The sequence below is a fragment of the Leuresthes tenuis genome, unplaced genomic scaffold, assembly GCF_036924035.1.
Source record: "Leuresthes tenuis unplaced genomic scaffold, fLeuTen1.0.hap1 SCAF_20, whole genome shotgun sequence".
Taxonomy (NCBI): Eukaryota; Metazoa; Chordata; class Actinopteri; order Atheriniformes; family Atherinopsidae; genus Leuresthes; species Leuresthes tenuis.
The window spans coordinates 21,659,251-21,678,180 of NW_027325374.1; the positions used below are offsets into that span (position 1 = coordinate 21,659,251).

At 39.6% G+C, this 18,930-nt stretch overlaps 1 protein-coding gene across 1 annotated transcript; it reads left to right on the forward strand.

Moving 5' to 3' along the window:
- Positions 1-874: 874 nt before the first annotated feature.
- Positions 875-11,571, forward strand: eme1 (essential meiotic structure-specific endonuclease 1). Its single transcript, XM_072373465.1, has 8 exons — positions 875-1,625; positions 1,805-1,932; positions 2,096-2,185; positions 3,627-3,748; positions 6,724-6,862; positions 9,172-9,287; positions 9,385-9,574; positions 10,668-11,571. Exons 1-8 carry the CDS (start codon positions 890-892, stop codon positions 10,842-10,844), a joined length of 1,698 nt encoding a protein of 565 aa, XP_072229566.1. The 5' UTR covers positions 875-889; the 3' UTR covers positions 10,845-11,571.
- Positions 11,572-18,930: the final 7,359 nt, after the last annotated feature.

The window sequence follows — 18,930 nt, forward strand, 5'->3', positions numbered from 1 at the left end:
ATGATATATACAAAACTGTAAAGACCGCTTTGGATTAGCAGTGAGGATCAGCGACACACAAGATGAAGAAAAGTTTTAGAAATTGGATGGGTGGATTTTGAGAGGAAAATATCGATCGTCCCATAGCCAGTAAATGCAGCATTACCCGGGGAAATCAAACAACAGCTCACGCGCTATTCAACTCTTGATGTTTGTAGGTACAAATAAATCCTTCTGTTTCTGGAATATTGTGCAAGTAACTAATGTTTACTTAAATTATCCTGCTTCATGATTAACTTCTCACTCTTATACATGACGTATTACCTGGCGCCTGCCAGCAGTAAGTGAAGCTACATTCAGTTTATCTGACGTTTGCTAACTTCTCTCTGTAACGCTCGCTATTGTGTGTTTAGATGTCTGTTGTGGGGTAAATTGGACTTTGCTTTGCTTGTCATCTTCACTTTGTTTGTCTGAAGCAGTGTTAATGCTGTGCCAAACGCAATTTAAAAAGTAATTTATTTATTGCAAGTTCTGTGAAGCTACATAGCTAGAAGTTATATAGTCAATTAATTCGGTAACAACAGATAATGTTACACCAAGCAACCTCCGTAATTGGTTCTCTTTATCTTTTAACACGATAATACTGTGGTGCTTGGTTTAAGAGAAGTAATGGGCAACCTGTATTGTGAGCTGAATTCCCCTGAATTATGTTCTTCTTGGTAGACTATATCCATGCGAATTTACCAGAGTACCTGCACTTGTGTTTTTTTGTCTGTTATGTGATTGATTCCCTCAGTAATCATGAAACAAATATTGCATTCGAAGATATTTGTTAGAAGCCTGGTGCTGTTGCCACCTTTGTTGAAAACAATTGCTTCTAAATTGATCCTGACATAATTCTTGTCTTAACATGTGCAGTTACTTGCTCCGACATGAGAACATGGCCAGCTTCAGTGACTGCACCAGTGACCTAGATGAGGAGCTGCCTGTGTTTGACTTCCTCAAGCCTTGTCGACGCCTCAGCCGAGCCTCTCAGACGACCACAGACAAGACAGACTCTGATGCTAAACATGCCGTCATCTCCTCCCTAAAGAAGGGCAATGCAGGCACACGCACACAGGCTGATGCGATGATGATCAGCAGCGATTTTGATGACGACTCACCTTATGTCCCTCTGGCACAGAGACTGAAACACAGACGTGAGAATGTGATTAGTGCCTCCACCACTGTCCCAAATGGGAGAGATGCTGAGCAGTGTTTGCCATCTCAGCTGGCCAGTTCCCAGCCTTCCTGCCAGAATGGCTTCTCTGCGTCAGAGCACCCTCGCAGCTTGCATCAGGTCAGAACAGTGAGCCCAAAGGAATTGGAGGATTTCCCTAAGCTGCCTCTCAAACCTCTCTCAACCACAGAGAGCTCAGACACCTTTCCTGCCAAGGGGAAAAAGGCAAAGCGGACGGCAGAGGAGATCCAGGCCTCCAAAGAGGAGGCTCTGAGGAGGAGGAGGCAGTCCAGAGCGAGACAGCAGCAGGAAGCACTCAGGGAGGAGCTAGAGAGACAGAAAGCAGAGAGGAAAGCTCTGGTGGAGGCTACCAAAGCTCTGAGACCAGAGGAGTGTATCAAGCACATGGTGGTGGCTGTTGATCCAGGTGAGGACAAAGCATTAAATGATACTTGGCACAGCACATAAGAGGATAAAAGAGTCCCTTCAAAACAGATCATGCACTGCAGGTTAATGTGAATTGATTTTAAACTGTGCTTTTTGCTCTTTGTTCAAGTAAATCAGTGAGCTTATTGGTGGGCATTATTGTTCTGTTTGTGTTTGCAGCTCTTTTGCAGCTGGAGGGAGGTGGGACTCTGCTGGCTTCAGTGCAGGCTCTGGGTTGTAGCTGTGCCATAGAGAAACAACCCATCCCACGCAGTGTTAGCTGGATGAGGAGAACTCCATCTGCACAGGTGATAAGACACATATCCTGAGTGCCTCATTTTAGTCAAGGTGAAGCATAATTATACAATTGCTGTAAATCATAAATGAACGAGGAGCAGTTTTGTGAGCACACATTTAGCAGTAAAATCAAACACATTAACACCAATTACTAACACCCCCCTCATGTCTCAGCTGGATGAAGGAGTGTGTGTACCAGAAGCCCATGTCGTGATGCAGATGACAGAGGAGGACTTCATCACTCTGATCCACAACTACATCCAGGTGTGTCGAGGGTGCTGATGCTGCTTTAAACACGATTAACAACGCTGCTGCCTCAAAAAGAGCTCAGAAGGAAACACAGGGAGGCTGGTGGGAGATGGGAAGCCTTTAGTAGCTACAAACGAGAAAGAGTACCTCCTTCAGTGAGCAGAAAATCACATGATATCTTAGTAATAAAGTAGTGAGGAAAAATGTAGTTGATTTGAAAATACAAATTCCAAAAAATAATGAATTTACATCCTTTTTTCCCACTACAAAAGCTTGTCTAAAACATAAATGTTTCAGATGATCATTTCTGATACAATGTTTTACCACTGCTGTTGGGATGCTGTTTAAAATGTAATTGAAAACAGAATGCAACAATTGGCAGATGTCATAAACCAATATGTATTCACAATAGAACATAGAAAACAGATAAAACGTTGAAAGTGAGACATTTTACTGCTCAGCAATCCATGATCATCTTTATCATATGGCCTCCATGTTGCGTCAAATGTTTTCAGTTGGTAAAAGGTCTGGCCATGCTGTTGTAATAGATGTAGTATACGCTTTAGGATTGTGTTCTGAAATATTCAAAGCATTCCCTAAAAAAGATGTCACCTGGATGGGAGCAAATGTTGCTCTAAAATGTGTTTATACCTTTCAGCGCTGATAGTGCCTTTCCACACATGCAAGTTGCCATTCTATAGCCAGTAATGCACCTCCATACCAGCACAGATGCTTGCTGAGCGCTGATAACAGATGGTCCCACTCCTCTTTAGTCCAGAAGAAGCAGTTTTTCCATTCCTCTGACCACAGAACAGTTTTTTACTTTGCCTCAGTCCATTTTCAGTGAGTTTGAACCCAGAGGAGATGGTGGCGTTTGTGGACTGGACGGCGAGCTGTATTCACAGATGATTTCTGGAAATGTTTGTTTTCAATGCTGTGCTACTTGAGCCCGCTGACCACTGGTGTCCAGGAGAGAATTTTGGCTGTGACTCTTGCACACAGATGTTTCAAGCATCTCTGAATTCTTTTATGATATTAAACACGGAATCTAATTGAAGATGATGATATTTTTCATGAAAGAATAAAATGTCCCACTTTCAACATTTGATTATTTTTACACTTGTTCTAGTTCTATTGTGAATAGTATGTTGGTTTGCATTATGTTTTTTATTTACATTTTACACTGTGTCCCAACTTTTTGGCAAGTGGTTTTATATATGTGTCAACAAGTAAAAATCAATTCTAATTTAAAAGATGGATGAGAGGATTACTGTTTTAGTGCAAACTCCTGTTGTACTGTTCAGATAATTTAACTTACAAACAATGAGAGATAATAAGAGGAAGGTGAGCAACATTATCAGATGAGGTTATTGTTGTTTAAAGTAGGGTATCTTTCATGTCCCTCTGAGTAGAAGCGCCATCTAAATCAGAAATCTCTTTTTCCTGTCTGACCCAGCAAGAGAGGCATGGCAAGTCGGATTTCAGCCCCACACTTACGTCTTGGGTCGAGAAGCAGCAGAGGTGTCATCCTAGCAAAACCCTCAGCCTGGCAGTGATTGAGCTGGAGAAATATTTCAGGTGTGAAAACTAAATCTGAACATCTAGAAAGCAGAAGTTGTATTAAAAAGTGTATTTTGGGGGCATAAAAGCTCCTTATCTATCGGTGCCTGCTGGATCATTCTCATGTGAGGCAGAAAATTGCCTTCCATTTTTGTGTTCGTGCTCAGAAGGCAAGCAGTCTGTCCAAGCAGACACTATTCTTTTTTAAAAAACAGCAGCCTTCAGTATGAAGTCCAAGATCATCGTCAGACAGCTGCTCTCTCAAACATAATCGTCAACAGGATAAAATTAGCCGTAAAGACTGAGTCAACAAACACACCTACTATACTATCTTAGTTCCCTCTATTCCAACACATCTGTGATTTGCTAACTTAATATAATACATATGATATGAAAATAATGCACAAACAACACATTGGATTAAACTAAGATTTAATTTGAAATAATTTAGGTTATTATGGAAATATGAAACATTTCACAGCTAATTTATGTTGATTGGCATCAGGTAAGTCAAAGCAGCACCAACGGGTCTGGCACGTCTCTCCTCTTGGGCTCCCTCTACAGATGTGGGATTTAACACAGCTATCATGAAAGTGGATTTCCATCTTTTCCCATGGACAGCCATACATTTATTGTGAGCAGGCTGGAAAAGACACCAGCAGAAGCCACCAAAACTACATATATCTATCCCCTTTATATGACAAAAACACTCCAAAAATGTCTAATTTTACTGTAATATGGTTTTACTTTTTCTGGTTTACATTGTTTAAGGCATTTGGATATAGCATATGTGTGAAATCAAGACTTGTGCAATGTAATTTACATTGTAAATATGATAATTGAGGTTTCATCTTTGAGACAGTAGTGATAAGGTTCTAACTTAACATTTCACTCTTTGATATATTACATAAGAGGGATGAACACACGTCCGTCACAATGTGAATTCCCCGTTAGCTGTGATACATCGTGCTACCGTTATATACAGCAGAATATTACGTTAAGTGCAATTGAAACGTAAGATGGAAACAAAGATGACTTCCACTTTTACTGAACAGTCTCAGTTAAAACTAAGCAGCATTACAACAACCGTACATCCTGAAAGCTGCTCTTAGATTAAACAAATAATATCAGCCAGATGTGCATCACCACTGCAGTTTCAAACAGAAATATTTTAACACAAAAATAACATTATGCTGCCAAACTACCGACTGACTGAAACATATCACAGAAGCAACTGCAACGTGAACAAACCGCACCTGACACATCTTTGGTCCCCTGTGGTGTGGCAGCTAGCCCTGATGGATATGATGTAAACCTTGAGACGTTTGAACAGCAGCTCAAATGCTGTCGAAACGATCCAAACCTTTAAATGTGTGTTGTGGAACAGCAAATGTGCCACAACACACACAAAGTGCAATTCAGCTCCATTCACTTCAATGTTTATGTTGCACATTTCTATGCAGTTTTAAAGGTTTTTATTTATTCTTCGGAGAGTAACTGCTGTTAAATTATTTTATTCTCAGATTTTTCTCTTATACTCTAATTTCACTTCTTCTGTCACAGTTTGAGCTTTCTTGTCACAATCCCCTCATTCACACAGGCACTCCCTGACCAGCGTAGCTCACGGTGTGTTCTGTGGTAAAACAGCTGTTCCTGCAGCATAACTTAAAGTGGTGGATATTAAACCTGTGTAATGGAAACAGAAAGGTGGGAATATAATGCAGGGGATACTCAGCCAGTCACAAGCCAGCTCTGTAAGCCCCACTGGAATTTTCTGGAGTTCACTTTCTAATCCTTGGCTCTTGTGGTCGAAATGGAGGGGCAGAGGGATAGACCTCTGAAAAGAGCGAGGGTTAGGTTTCCTGATTCCTGGAAAAGGCTCCTGCAGAGAAAATGCAGCTTTTCTTGGTTTTTCTTTACTTCTCAGTTAGCGTTATCTTGGATTTCTTCCCAGAAAGGGGGAAGGGTTTGTCGTGCTGAAAGTCTGTATTGGCAAATAGTTGAACAATTTAAAGGTGTGATAAATCACAGTTGTTCAAATGTTCAACCTTTGCCTCTCCTCCTCGGCTCAATAAGCAACCGAGAATGAGAACGAGCAGCGGTGTGCAGGCCAACTGTGTGAAGTGAAAGCAATGGAGAGGGTGAGAACAAACAAGTGAATCAGAGATGAAACTTTATTTTCCGATTGTTCCACAGGTCTTCAATTTAAAGCACTGATAAACATGCCCACTTTGCAGGGAGGTCTGGTGTTACTGGATTCTGTGTGTGTTACTCGCTCTTCCTATTATTATTTTTGATTCTGCCTGAAAATGTCTTTCTTTTGGATCTGCATGATCAAACATAGCCCTGACACAGACAGAGAACACAAAACAGTGGATTTTTTTCACTGAGTTTGAGCTGGAACGGGCACGAGCCGATGTGTAATCTGTTTCATATTCCCTCACTCACCTGATATTTCTGATGGGTTCACTCTGGATGTTTCAGTATTCAGTGTGCTGGTGTTCCTGTTTGATGATCAATAAATGACCAATCGTTTGGACAGTGGATTGAAAAATTATGCAAACCCACTTGCTGTTTGCTGTTGCACCCATCAGTTTAAATTCTGCAGTGTTTGACAAATTATTAAAAATCACAAGAATTGTAGTAGTTATTCATGGGCTCAATTAACTTTGTAGGAGCCCCACTGGCAGTAGTTATTTAACTCTTATTATGATTGATTGGGTTGAGAAGGAAGGGGAGGTGAGTGTGTCCCAGAGTGAGTGTGTACAACAGTGTAAAGTGGAGCATTCAGTGAAATGTTTAAAGGACCAACTTATGCTAAGCAAACACACAGCGACCTGCAAACGTGTCCCCTGTCACCGCCTGTGGAGTCTGACAGAATTCAGCTGGAAACAGTGTGAGACGAATATATAAAGAGGGGAAATGGAGGGAAAGGGCGAAGAGGATGTTCTGAGTGTTAATCCAAAAAGAAAGGCTACTCTCTTTGTTCCCAGATTGCAGAAGTCGCACAACCAGAAGAGCTTCAGAGAGGCTGTTGCAGGTGAGGACACACAGGGAGGAAAAGCGAAGAAGAAAAGGAAGCACGGTGGAGCTGAGGTGCTACCTGAGGTGTCCCGAGTTGAAGTGGAAGAGGTGGGTTTGGTCTCTTAGTTAAAGCAGAAAACCTAGAAATGTTTCATAAAAGAAACCGAGTCCCATCTTTCCTCTCTAAATATTCTAAGAATGAATGAATTCTTTTGTAAAGGTGTAATTGTCAAGAAAGGTTTTTACATTTTAAAGTTTTTAAAATAACACCAATCCTCTAAATGAGTAAAATCTCCTTTTCCTGTCAGAACGTGTGAGGTGTAAGTTCACATGCACTCATAATGAGACATGACTCAAACTGTTCCCTTTCTTCAACAGAAAAAGGGAAGAGTTTAGTGCAGAATCTTAAAGCTATTTTTCTCAAATCAATACAAAAATAACTTGACAGGAAAGCTTTTGATAGTTTTCCTCCATCAGGAGCTTCTGATGGCAGAATTCAGGCTGGATACTTTAACAACATTCTGTGGAGAAATTTGTTGATTTCCTGCCATGAACTCGTTTGCACTTTGTGCACAAATTATCGACAGCACTTAGATCAGGACATTGGGAGGGCCATTTGGAAATTTAATGCAAGGCTGCTTCATCCATTCCTGTCAGCTTTAATGTGTACTTGGGGTCATTATTCCATTCCTCTTACCTCTATCCACAGTTCTTCCTAGAACCCCCTTATTTCAACTTATTAACCACTGTCTTTCTATCAGAGATTTATGTACAATATATTATAAGTAGTTTTGTAAATGTAATACCAGTGAATAATTTGACAGCTCAAATTATTTCATGGATTTTGTTCATATTGCCTTGGAACTTAAACCAAAGGCATAGCTTTAAAAATATTTAGATACAGTATTTTCCGGACTATAAGTCGCATCAGTCAAAAAATGCGACACAAAGAGGGAAAAAACATATAAGTCGCACTGCACTATAAGTTGCATTTATTTAGAAATTTATTTCACAAAATTTCTCTGCGACACTTAAAGTGAGGGGGATCTCATCCATGCTGATGCTAAGATCCGGTGACACGTTGTGTCCAGTTACCTGATTTTCAATGAACTCACGGAAACTGTCGACCTTGGCTTGGAAGTCTGCTGGCTGTTTCTGACACACGGTTGTCCATACTCTGATAGAGAGGCGTTTGCGTCGCACAAAGCGGTAACACCAAGAAGCCCCGCCTGCGAAGTCATTTATATTCATCTCCTTGGCAAGTACCAGGGCGTGAAGACGTAACTGCACCGTTAACAAGCCTCCACCCGTGGACTCGTTCCTTCAGCTCTGTCCATCTTGCTTTCAGCCCATGATTAGCTTTCTTTGTTTTCTTCATTGCAGTAAGATTAACCTCTGCTTTTCACCAGTCCCTCACAAGTTTCTCACTCTTTCGGCTGCACTATTACCGTTTTCGGCTGCATATTTTGCTACCTACAGTTTGCAATCTGCAGAATAGGATTTTCTTTCTCAGTTGTCTTTTAAGTTGATGTCTCAGTAAAATCTTTTTAGTGGTACAGGAGCAGTATATAGTTGTCGCAGGCCTAGTCTCCTCTCACGGCTGTAGATGGCAATTATTACACCTTGGTTCATGTCAGTCAGTATGAATTAACATTTAATAACATGTTAAATTAAATATATTTTGATATATAAGTCGCAGGACCAGCCAAACCACGAAAAAAAAGTGGGACTTATACACGGTTGTTACATTTTGAATCTTAGTTTCTGTAAATGTAGTAATTCTGTATTTCAGTTGGATTTCAAGTTGATGATAAGTTTCCAATAGCTGGTGAAAAGAGAATGCCATCCCAGCTTTTTTAACCAGAGAAGGATCCTTATTTACTGTAAAATGTTTGCAGTTTGACAGATTTGGAAGTGTTGACCCCTTAAACACATCAATTAATCACAGATTTGAACAAAATGAAAATGTAGACTTTGTATTTGGTTAGGATTTGTTAATACAGCCGTATTTGAGGTGAACTTCTAAATTTGCACCTTATTTTAAGGTGATACTAATCAAGCAAAATCTGTCATTTTCTGAAAGAACATTTTACAGAATCCTTACCTTCCAAATACCCTTAAAATATTCTAAAAACCCCTTTGTATTTGCAGATCCATTATTTTATATTTAATAAGGTTCTGAGTAATCTTATACGATGTGAACCGTATGAGAATACCTTAAGAAATACCATAAATATATACCTGCAGATGTGTTATCTCAGGGGTACACCAAAAGCTAATAGCTAATGGATACTTCAGAAAATCAAACCAAGTCTACCAGTCTTTTTAACGGTCCCTGTTTAAGGGATTTAGTTTAATGTTCAGAAGGATTATTACCTCAGTATTTTCATATTTTTGTACTCATATTTCTCTCTCAGGCAGTGGTTCATCTCCAGCTTTACACAGGAGTGTGTGTCCACTTTTTATCTACTTGGAAGGAGTTCTCGGACCACATCACCTTGACAACCAAAGCTGTTGCACAGGCCCCTTTCAAGTGAGCGATCTCAGGCCCTTTGCGGTTCACGGCTCAGCTGAACATGACTCCTACCAGATCAAACATTAATTTCCCACGTTCCTCTGTTTGTTTTCAGGAAAGAGAAAGAGAAGACCGGTTTCACCTTCTACCTGGAGAGTGAGTGGGCGGGAGGCCAGCGGGTAGATAAAGCTGGGAAGGGCCTGCTACAAGTGTGGAAGAGGCAGATTCAGCAGTTCAACAGAGTCAGTCCGGACATGGCCGCTGCCATCTTGGCAGCTTATCCCTCCCCACAGCTGCTCAAGAAGGTACACTTGCATCATTATAACAGCCAAACATGAACTGTCTTTACTTGCATTTACTGATGCAGCCAAAGAAAACAATATTCCAATCCTGTCTTTGTTTCTATTTTCTTTAAAACAAGAACACTTGGAGAAGATGTAATCTACACAGGCCTCTTGTCTGTTACAGTGCTGAACATATAAATAGGCAATTATACTTCAGTTAAATTCAGTTAAGTTAATTTATACAGAGCCAAAGGCATCTAAATTTTTTAAAAAAGAAAGTAAATTAAGTAAAAGCCCAATTATATGAAGTCTAAACCGAACCAAAAAAGCAACAATTTGTTTTATGGAGTAAGCTCATACAAAGTCTACAAGAATAATGTATATATGAGAATATCAACAACGTCCAACATCTGACCTCAGAAAAAAGGCTTGGACAGCCTCAGCGCCATTTTCAGACCTCATTGACGTCTTCTCAGCTTGTAGAATCATGTTGAGTCTGTGTGATGGCACAAAGGAACTGGGTCACTGATGTTCAGAAGCCAGATGGATTATTTAAGATGAGTTCAGACTGAGATTTGCCGGTGTCGTCGGATTGTTGAATTTTTTATATCGCAGGGCATTCTTTTGATCTGGAGTTTCTAATCATTATGGTTTCACACGAAACAAGTGATCTGCGATATGGGGTCACCAGCAACTTGAAAATGGGACTTTTAATCTTGTAATGTGAACTTAACTTTAGTGTCCAGAGAGATAAATTTCTCGGACTAATTTAAATGTTGCAAAGCCGATGGGATGGTACTGCACAGTTAAGCTGGACAGTGACCTAGCGTAACTTTAAAGCAACTAAAAAGACTTTTGAAGTGGAATACTCTACTGAGGCTGAGTCAGGCAACCTCTGGCCAGTCAACTGCATTTCACTTGCTGAAGGCAAAATTCAAGGAAGGTAGAAACACAGCTGAACCACAACTGAAGACATTTTCTGTAAACATTTTCATCTTATTGCAAATGAAAGATGAAAAGAATCTGAATCAAGATGTCATTTAACCAGTTTTATGAAAATTTTAATATCAAGGCAACACATCAGTTCTGAGAACTATTATCTTTGTGTCCACAGGCTTATCGTCAGTGTGGGTCTTATGACGCTAAAGTCTCTCTGCTGTCCGACCTTCTGATCCGAAGAGGAGAAGGTGTCACCTCTACAACTCGAAGGGTCGGTCCGGAACTTTCCAAACGCCTTTATCTCATGATGCACTGCTGTGATCCAGAGCTCACGCTGGATTCTAGCCTCTGAGTTTTTTTCCTGATTTTATTGCCCGCTGCTTGGATGTGTTATAGTTCACAACTTTTCATTTTAGACCCTGTAATTAGCTGCAAATTTTTTCTTTTAATGTTTTGCATTAAAGTTTGATGAATCTACCATTTTGGAGGACCACTCTTATAATTCTTTCTTGATGGAACGTTCTGCACTCAGAGATTTTCTCTTAGTGCTGCCCTTCACATTAACAGTAAAATTAAAGGGAAATTCTCCCACTTTTCAACCTGGTTGTATTCTCATGATTACAAGTTTCCTTTCACCTGCTGTAATAAACAATGTTTTATATTTATCACTGTGTAACAGGTTTGCGTCCCGATTAACCAAACAAAAATGCCATAACATTTGGAGAATAAAGGAAGCAATATCTGTTCATTTAAAATCTCCAACTAGATTGAAAAGATATAATAGAATAAAAAACGTCTAATTAGTATGTCATGTGACTTAGTTTACTAGTTCTTGTGGTGCTTTTAAGAAATTTGAATCTGAAGGAATCTAAACTGCAGCAATATACTTGTTGACGTTCCAATATCAAGTGATGCAACATCTCGCAGTTACCATCTGTCCTCGTTGACTGGGTTTGATGCTACGCAGCATCAGTCAAAACACCTTTCATTTCAAATCACTTTATTTATATGGCACCAGTTCACAACTAAAGTTAACCTCGGGGCACTGTAAAGAAATCGTTCAATTCACTGTTATCCAATTCTATTCCAATTAAACCTAATTCATTACAATCCAAATTAGTCTGCTTCTTTATTGAGTTCATATAATGTCAATGCATAATGAGCTGCTATGTAAGGAAACCAACAGATCATATTGAATCTTTTCTTTTATTCGATTCCCTGTCCTGTGCATGCATGAGATGATGGTGAAGAGGAAGAAGATCGGTGACCAAGACCGGTGGCCATCTGCCTCAACCGGCTGGGGGTTGGTGTGACAGGAAAGAGCAGTCAAGAAATACCATAACTCTACGGAGAAAGTCAAAAATAAGTTATTGTCAATATAAGATCATGTTTATATATGGAGAGTAAAGAGAGATGCTTAAATTGGACAGATATGAAGTAACCCAGTGCATGATTGAGTTTGTTCCTGTCTTTGGCAACAGGATGAAAAAAGGTGTTCTACAAACCTACTATATATGCGAGTCAAATAAAAGTTACTGCTCAAACACCAAGGTTTCTCTGTTGTCTTGGAAGTCAAAAGTGTTATCCTGAGGCGCTCTGGTTGATTGCTGATGCACAGTTCTCCCTCATCCTACCCTTGTCAAAGCTTTGTTGTTTCAGAACACGGTACACGCGTCAAATTGGATGAGCCAGGACACTGCAGAGATGTGGGCGCCAGTCTCTGACTTCCTGTCAAAGCACCCAAAGTCTCCTCTATCCAATCCATTTGAACATCTGTCGGAAGCAAGCTGGATACAAGAATAACCCCCGAGCTGATGTAACTCTTATCTGGGCTTAGTAATGTGTGCTTCAGTTAAATAAATACATGAAAAAATGTAGCAAAATTTGAGTGAAGGTACTGGCTGCTACATCTGCACACAGCGCGTTATATAAACATATATATGCTATATAAGAAAAAAGAAATACTTATATATTATAGAGCACAAAAAAAACTCCAGGCTGTTCATACACATCCACAACCTCAGAGATTGCTCATGAGTAAAGTGTCCTAAAAGTAGATCCTTAAGAAGTTTGTTAAACGTTTGTGTTCCCTTTTGTGTTTCCTTCACTTTGGGCTTTCAGGGGTTTATCAGAAAATTTTAATCTCAAATTTAATCTATTGGCAAAGATTTTAACTCACTATATGATACACTCACCGCTTCTTCAACAGGGATAGTGCAAAGGTAACTGGAATCGCATGTAGCAATAAGGTTAAAAAACTAAAATCCTATCTTTTCTAATTTCCCTTTGGGATCAATAATCTTTTTTTTCATTTAATTTAATTTGAGTTAATCTTTTTAATCCATATTTCCAGTTTATCTCCACCCTCTCTTATCTCTCCATTCCTCAGCCGGTGGGCTCTAACCAGGGTCTTCCAGTGATAAAGATGTGGCTCCCCTCTTTACTAATTTAATTTGCTGTAATGTGCAGTGACACACGTCAGCCCCCATGTGTTTTAATTGCAGTCCAATTGAACTGCAAGTGCTGTCTGCATCATTGCACTTGCTTGTATCTGTTACCCCTGCCACTCTTGCTATCCTTGTTGGTGTTGTCTTGGTGTATAGTGGGAAAACGCTGTCATGGATCTGCTCCACTTCGTTTTGCAATGCCCAACGGCTCATTTCCACTGCATTAGCTAACATGGAACCTGACCAAGGAGTGAAGAGAGCCTGGAAAAGAGGAGAAGAGGGAGAGAGACACGGGTGGGTAACAAGCTGTTAAATGGGCTTAAGAGATGAGCAACATGTCTCACTCCAAGCCCTGCATGCAAAGATCCTGGTGTAGAAAGGACTACAACATGGAGGAAAGGGCTCAGAGATAGATACTGACATTTGCAAGCACACTTTTAGCACTGTGATCATTCACATGAGAGACCCCTGATACATTTTCTTTGTTGTAGTGCACAAAGCAAGTCTTTTGTTGTTACACATTTTAAAAAGCCCGAACACTTATGTAAACCAAAGTTTTATTAATTGAATCTGCATGCAGACAGTTGAATTTATAAAAGGCTTTGAGGGTCCATAAACTCACTGGGCCAGTTCTACAGTCTGCATCTGAACTCCTGATTCGTTCTTTTAAGGGACATCAAGCGTTCAGCTGTAACAGGTAATGTTTCAGGGAAAAAGCTTCCATTAAGCCTCTGGACATTACCTACTTTGCACCAAATGGCAGAAAATCAAAGTTAGAGGCAAGCTGGTGAACACTTTAGAGCATTTCGCAGAAACACCCAGATACTTTTCTTCAGGATCAAAGTAGAGGCAACAAGATTTGGGGCATTGCCAGAAGCACAACTGAATTATTGTCGATGTTGTTTCCATGACTACTGAACATGAAAACATGTAATCAAGTTATCTTTGGCTCTTGATCTGAGAAATAATCCCCACCCAAAGATCTGCAATTGTGTAACCACCTCCATTGTGCTATTGCTGGGAGGTCTCCAAAGTTTATATCCTAGAACTAATAATTTGCATAACTGGACATGTCAGAGTTAAGTGAGGAAAAAAAAAGTAATTTGAGTTACCTGACTCTTTAGTAATCTGGCCCCGCAACACCCAACTTTTAAGAACCACAGACAGAAGATTGTGTGTTCTATTGCACACTGTGGATCTCTAATTGGTTGTGGCATCTTTGCTCCAAAGCTATTGTTGCATTACATTATAAAGTAGCTTTTAGTCAGACTAGTCTTGCGGGAGGGCAGTATTCTCCCTGAGATACCTTGAATTCAGGTTCAAAAACTTGATCATGACAGTGAAGGCGTCATGGCTCTGTTGATGCCCATGAAAGTGGGTCAACTTCAAAGATATCAGCGTAAAAAAGTCACCAACACTGAAACCATGAATTCTGAGTAAATGTCCCAACCATAGAAAAATGAAGGATTGAGGGTTGATGGAGAAGTTTGAAGAGCAAGTCTTTTTTCAAGATTTGGCCTGTTGTATGACAGCTTTTTATGTCTGACAAGAATGCACTTAGAGAATTTATTAAAACCTAATTTTTACTCATGATCATTTTTATTATTTATTATTCTAAATGCAAAATAGTATCATACTGTACCACTTACAGAGCCCAGCATTTTAATTACTGACTATATAAAAGTCTACCTGGCTACCTGACTGTGCCACTAACATCCAAAGACTAGCAGCTATTTCCACAATAACATTCTTATGCTGGTCGTGCAGGCTTTTAAGGACTTAAGAACAATGTAAATGCAAGGAGCATTACCGAGCCAAGGTGTAAATGTCAAAAAGTCATCACATCAGTATGTAAAATCAAGCTAACAAAAATGTGATGTTTTAATTGGATCAAGTTAGTAATTAGCAGGCTGTTTGTGGATTAAACAGTTTAACATTGTGCGCCATGTAATTAAGAAAATAAACAAAAGTGCCAAAGGTCTTAAATTGAGTTGGAAATTTTTCCTGCAGGGAACTGAAGGTCTGACTTCTGCGGTCAAATGGAATGCTCCATAACCTTCAGGGTATTGTTGAGGATATCCAACATTAACCTGGAGCTCTTCCTTATTCAGGTTTTTCACCAGTAGTCCCTGCAAAGCGTGGTGTGTTCTCAATGCTGAATCTGCAGCTCACTTCAACGGTGCTTCAAATAAAGTATCCTTTCATTTCAGTCATTCTATGCTTGGTCCGGAGACACAGATAAATAAGTGGACTTTTAACTATATGCCCTTTGAAAACAAATATCAGTGTATCAGAAAGAAAACAGGGATGCAGAATTTACTGGTTTACTTAAAGGTAGATTTAGAAATATGAGGAATATTAGGAATTAATGTTTAAATACCAAATATATTTTTTTCTCATTTTGTAGAGTGTAGAATATCATATCACGCTCCTGTTTTAACCACTTTCAGTATATAGCACCGTCTCCTGCATGACCTTCTCCAGCATCCTACATATGGTCACAACTGAGCTCATCAGGATATTATCTCTTATCAGAACCACAATTCTTTGTATAGTCTTTTACAGATGGTTAAAATATGCCATTTTTCATCCACTGCTCCACTCCAGTTTGAACTCTCTATCTTTAACTGACTCTACACCAGCTTCCAATAAGAACAGTATATCAACAGTTTCAAGTCAAGTTTTAGAGCACCTCATAATACAGAGGCAGCACTTCTTCTAAGCCTGGAGTCATGGGTTGGATTCCAGGCCTTACGTCTTAGCTCATTACAATTATACACCTTCAATAGAACCTTTGCTGTAACGCTGAATAAACTACCCCCATCAACAGCTGTGGCATGTATTCAGTAAATATAGTACTTCTTAAAAAAAGCCATATATACCAAATGTTGTATGTATACTTTGATTGTAAACGTGCAACACACCAAACACACTGGCAGAGATATACAAGCACACATACTGGACAAAGGTATATGTATTTGCTCACAGTTATGCTCTTACAGCAGGTGAGGTTTTCAAAGTATGAGATGGGCCTTCCCAGTGGAGCGCAGGAGGTGAGAAAATAATACATTAGTTATCAAAAGAATACATCAAATGTATGTGGTGTGGTTGAATAGCTCACATAAGTTATGTGGGAGAAATTCGACCTTTGTGAAAAATCAGAAAATGAATCAATAACTTAGGACAGATATTTTATGTATTTAGTCTGGATATGTCAACAGACCAAAATGTGTGGTTATATGGGATCACTTGGTAAGAGTATATAAGTTCGAACAACCTCCATGATCCAATAGGAGGAGTGTGTGTGGTGTCTTTCTTCCAAAACATATCTGAGGGGTAGGTTCATGTTTCAGACTTTGAAAAACTCTGCTTGTCAGCTTGTCTGTGATTTCTTATGGAAACCACAGACAGGCATGGTGACAGTGAACAACTAGGGGGCAGACTTGCGCCGGATATAAAACCCTCACTGGTTTAGAATAAGTCAGATGAAGGTTGACAGGAAAACATCAGTATGTGTCAGTATTTTGGGAGCTGGGTAAATTATCAGACAGGCATAAAATGAATCATGTAATTTAAAGGACAGGGTAAAGATAGATATTCATAGGGAAAACTCGTGGAGATTTTGATGAATGGCACTGATAAGTTCTAAAGGATTTCCTGTTTGCCAAGATAAGATTTGAAAGCGAAGGGCGTGTCAGCTGATGTTTTGTTTCAATGTGGTATGTCTAATATTTGAAGCCTTTCTTATGGCTGTTTAGAGGTTGCAGTGTGGTAAAAAAAAAGAGGGACATGTCAGTGTGGATTATTATGAAACAGGTTCTTCAAACCTTGCTGTCTTTCTCATGAATAATGTATCCTCATAAAGTGTGATGGAATGTCAAACTTTCAAAGGAAAATGTGATGTTCCATATACAAACAATATTTTGTATGGCTTTCATAAAGGGGGTGAGGGGGTGGGGTCTGGCATCTTTTTACATGATTTTTTAAATGCTACTTCTATCTAATCTTTTTACTTTTAATGACTGCATTTGTTTTATAAGTCCAGGCAATGCTAATCAATTCATTATACATTAGTCACAGTGAATGTTGGTCACATTTAGATATGAGTCTTACTGGCCTGTGAAGATGGTAATTGTTGATTTGCCACTGCACTAGAAGGCAGTCTTGGCAACACAAACAATTTGAAGCTTGGGGAACAGGCACCGGCCATTCTCTGATAATCCAATTCCTAGTGTGAAACACAGCGGTGGTAGCATCATGCTGTGGGATGCTTTGCAGCACCAAGGACACTTCCTAAGATGAATGAATGTAGCCAAATATGAAATCCTTTAAGACAGAGGATGTTATGAGGCTGAATGGCTCATCTGGAGCGCAGGCGGAAGCCTACAGAACATCTGTGGAGAGAACTGAGGACAGATGTTCAGAGACATCACTTGAGAGGATCTGTCAGGAAGAATAGGATAAATTTCCCAAATCCAGATGTGCAACTCATTTACAGAGTCATACAAGAACAGCTGAAGCTCAAATTGCTGCACAGGAAGCTTCAACTAAGTACTTGAGAAAAGGTCTGAAGACTTTGAAAATAGATTTCAGTTGAGAAATTCAAAAAATTTAAGAAATTTCCATTTGTTTTCATCTTGTCAGGGTCAGGGTAGACTGAAGGAGAACATTTCTCCAGTCAAAATAAATCTACAACAAGGTGCGCAAAAATTGAAGGTGTCTGAAAACATTGTCAAGTAAACGTGTGTCACAAGTTTGAATGTTGCTGGGCAACAATACGATAGCTTTATTAAATAAAATCAGACTTCTGCTAACAGAATTTGATAGTGTCTAAGCCTTTTTTTCAAACTTTAGTCAAATATTAGATGCTGCGAGGAGGGCACAAAACGCTGAAACGACGGAGGGGGAGGTTGTGCGTGTGTGATGTCCCACCATCCACACACTTGTCCTGTGTGAGTTTGGACCTTCCAACTCTGGTCTACTCTTATGTTCGCAGATGAGCTGACTGGACTTGTGCGTTTCTTAGATGAAAAGAGAAATTGACCCATGCCAAGTACAGCAACTAATATTATGGTGTGGGCCAGTACTAGTGCCAACCAGGAAAGACTTTGTTCAACAATTTGTTGAACAAACAAAATTACTTTTTATTACTGCCCTTTATCTAGCAGACTGAATGAGGTGCCATGCTCTAAAACAACAATATCCAAATACACTTGGATCCTTCCTCTTCCCCGCAAGTATCTTCCTTGGCCTGCTACAAGTAAAGAAAAACAACACCTGACCCTTTTTTTTTTAACACTAGCAATTGTTAAACAGTAAATATGAATATCGTTTTGTCAGCAAACCATTCTGTTAAAAGGTATTCCAAGTGAATGACTAAAAAAGTCTGCTACAAGAGCAAGAGCATGTAGAGCCTGTTGCAAGGTTTGAGCCATGTTTCCTTTGATAGTAATCTGAGTTTTGACCAGCACAAACAACACTTGCACAGGTTTGTTTGTATCAGCTGACAATTATTTCTAAAATACATTCTCTTTGATCTGTTGAAGACACAGAGGACATCGTACACGCTCTTATTTGCTCACGTCTCCAGCATTTCAACGGTGTCTTTATTTGTCTCAACAACAACAAAAAAAATCCATAAATTGGCTTCAGATTGTACAGAACTCAGCTGCAAGACTTTTAACAAGAACCAAGATAAGTGAGCACATCACACCCATTCTGGGCTCCTTGCACTGGGTTCTCTTTCGAGACCTTATTGTTGACTTTTAAAGCCCTTTAAAGGCTATCATGTATTTAAATATATGACCTTTACGTTTAATGAGTCCATGCGTCTAGAATAAGATCCTCAGCCAGAGGAATTTTCCTTTCAACAAGGCTCAAGACCAGAAGCAACAGAGAATTTGTAGTAATAGCTATTAAACTATGGAACAAGCTGTCTGAGAATATCAGGTCAACAGAGTCAGTCACCTCTTTTAAATCTGTTAAAACATA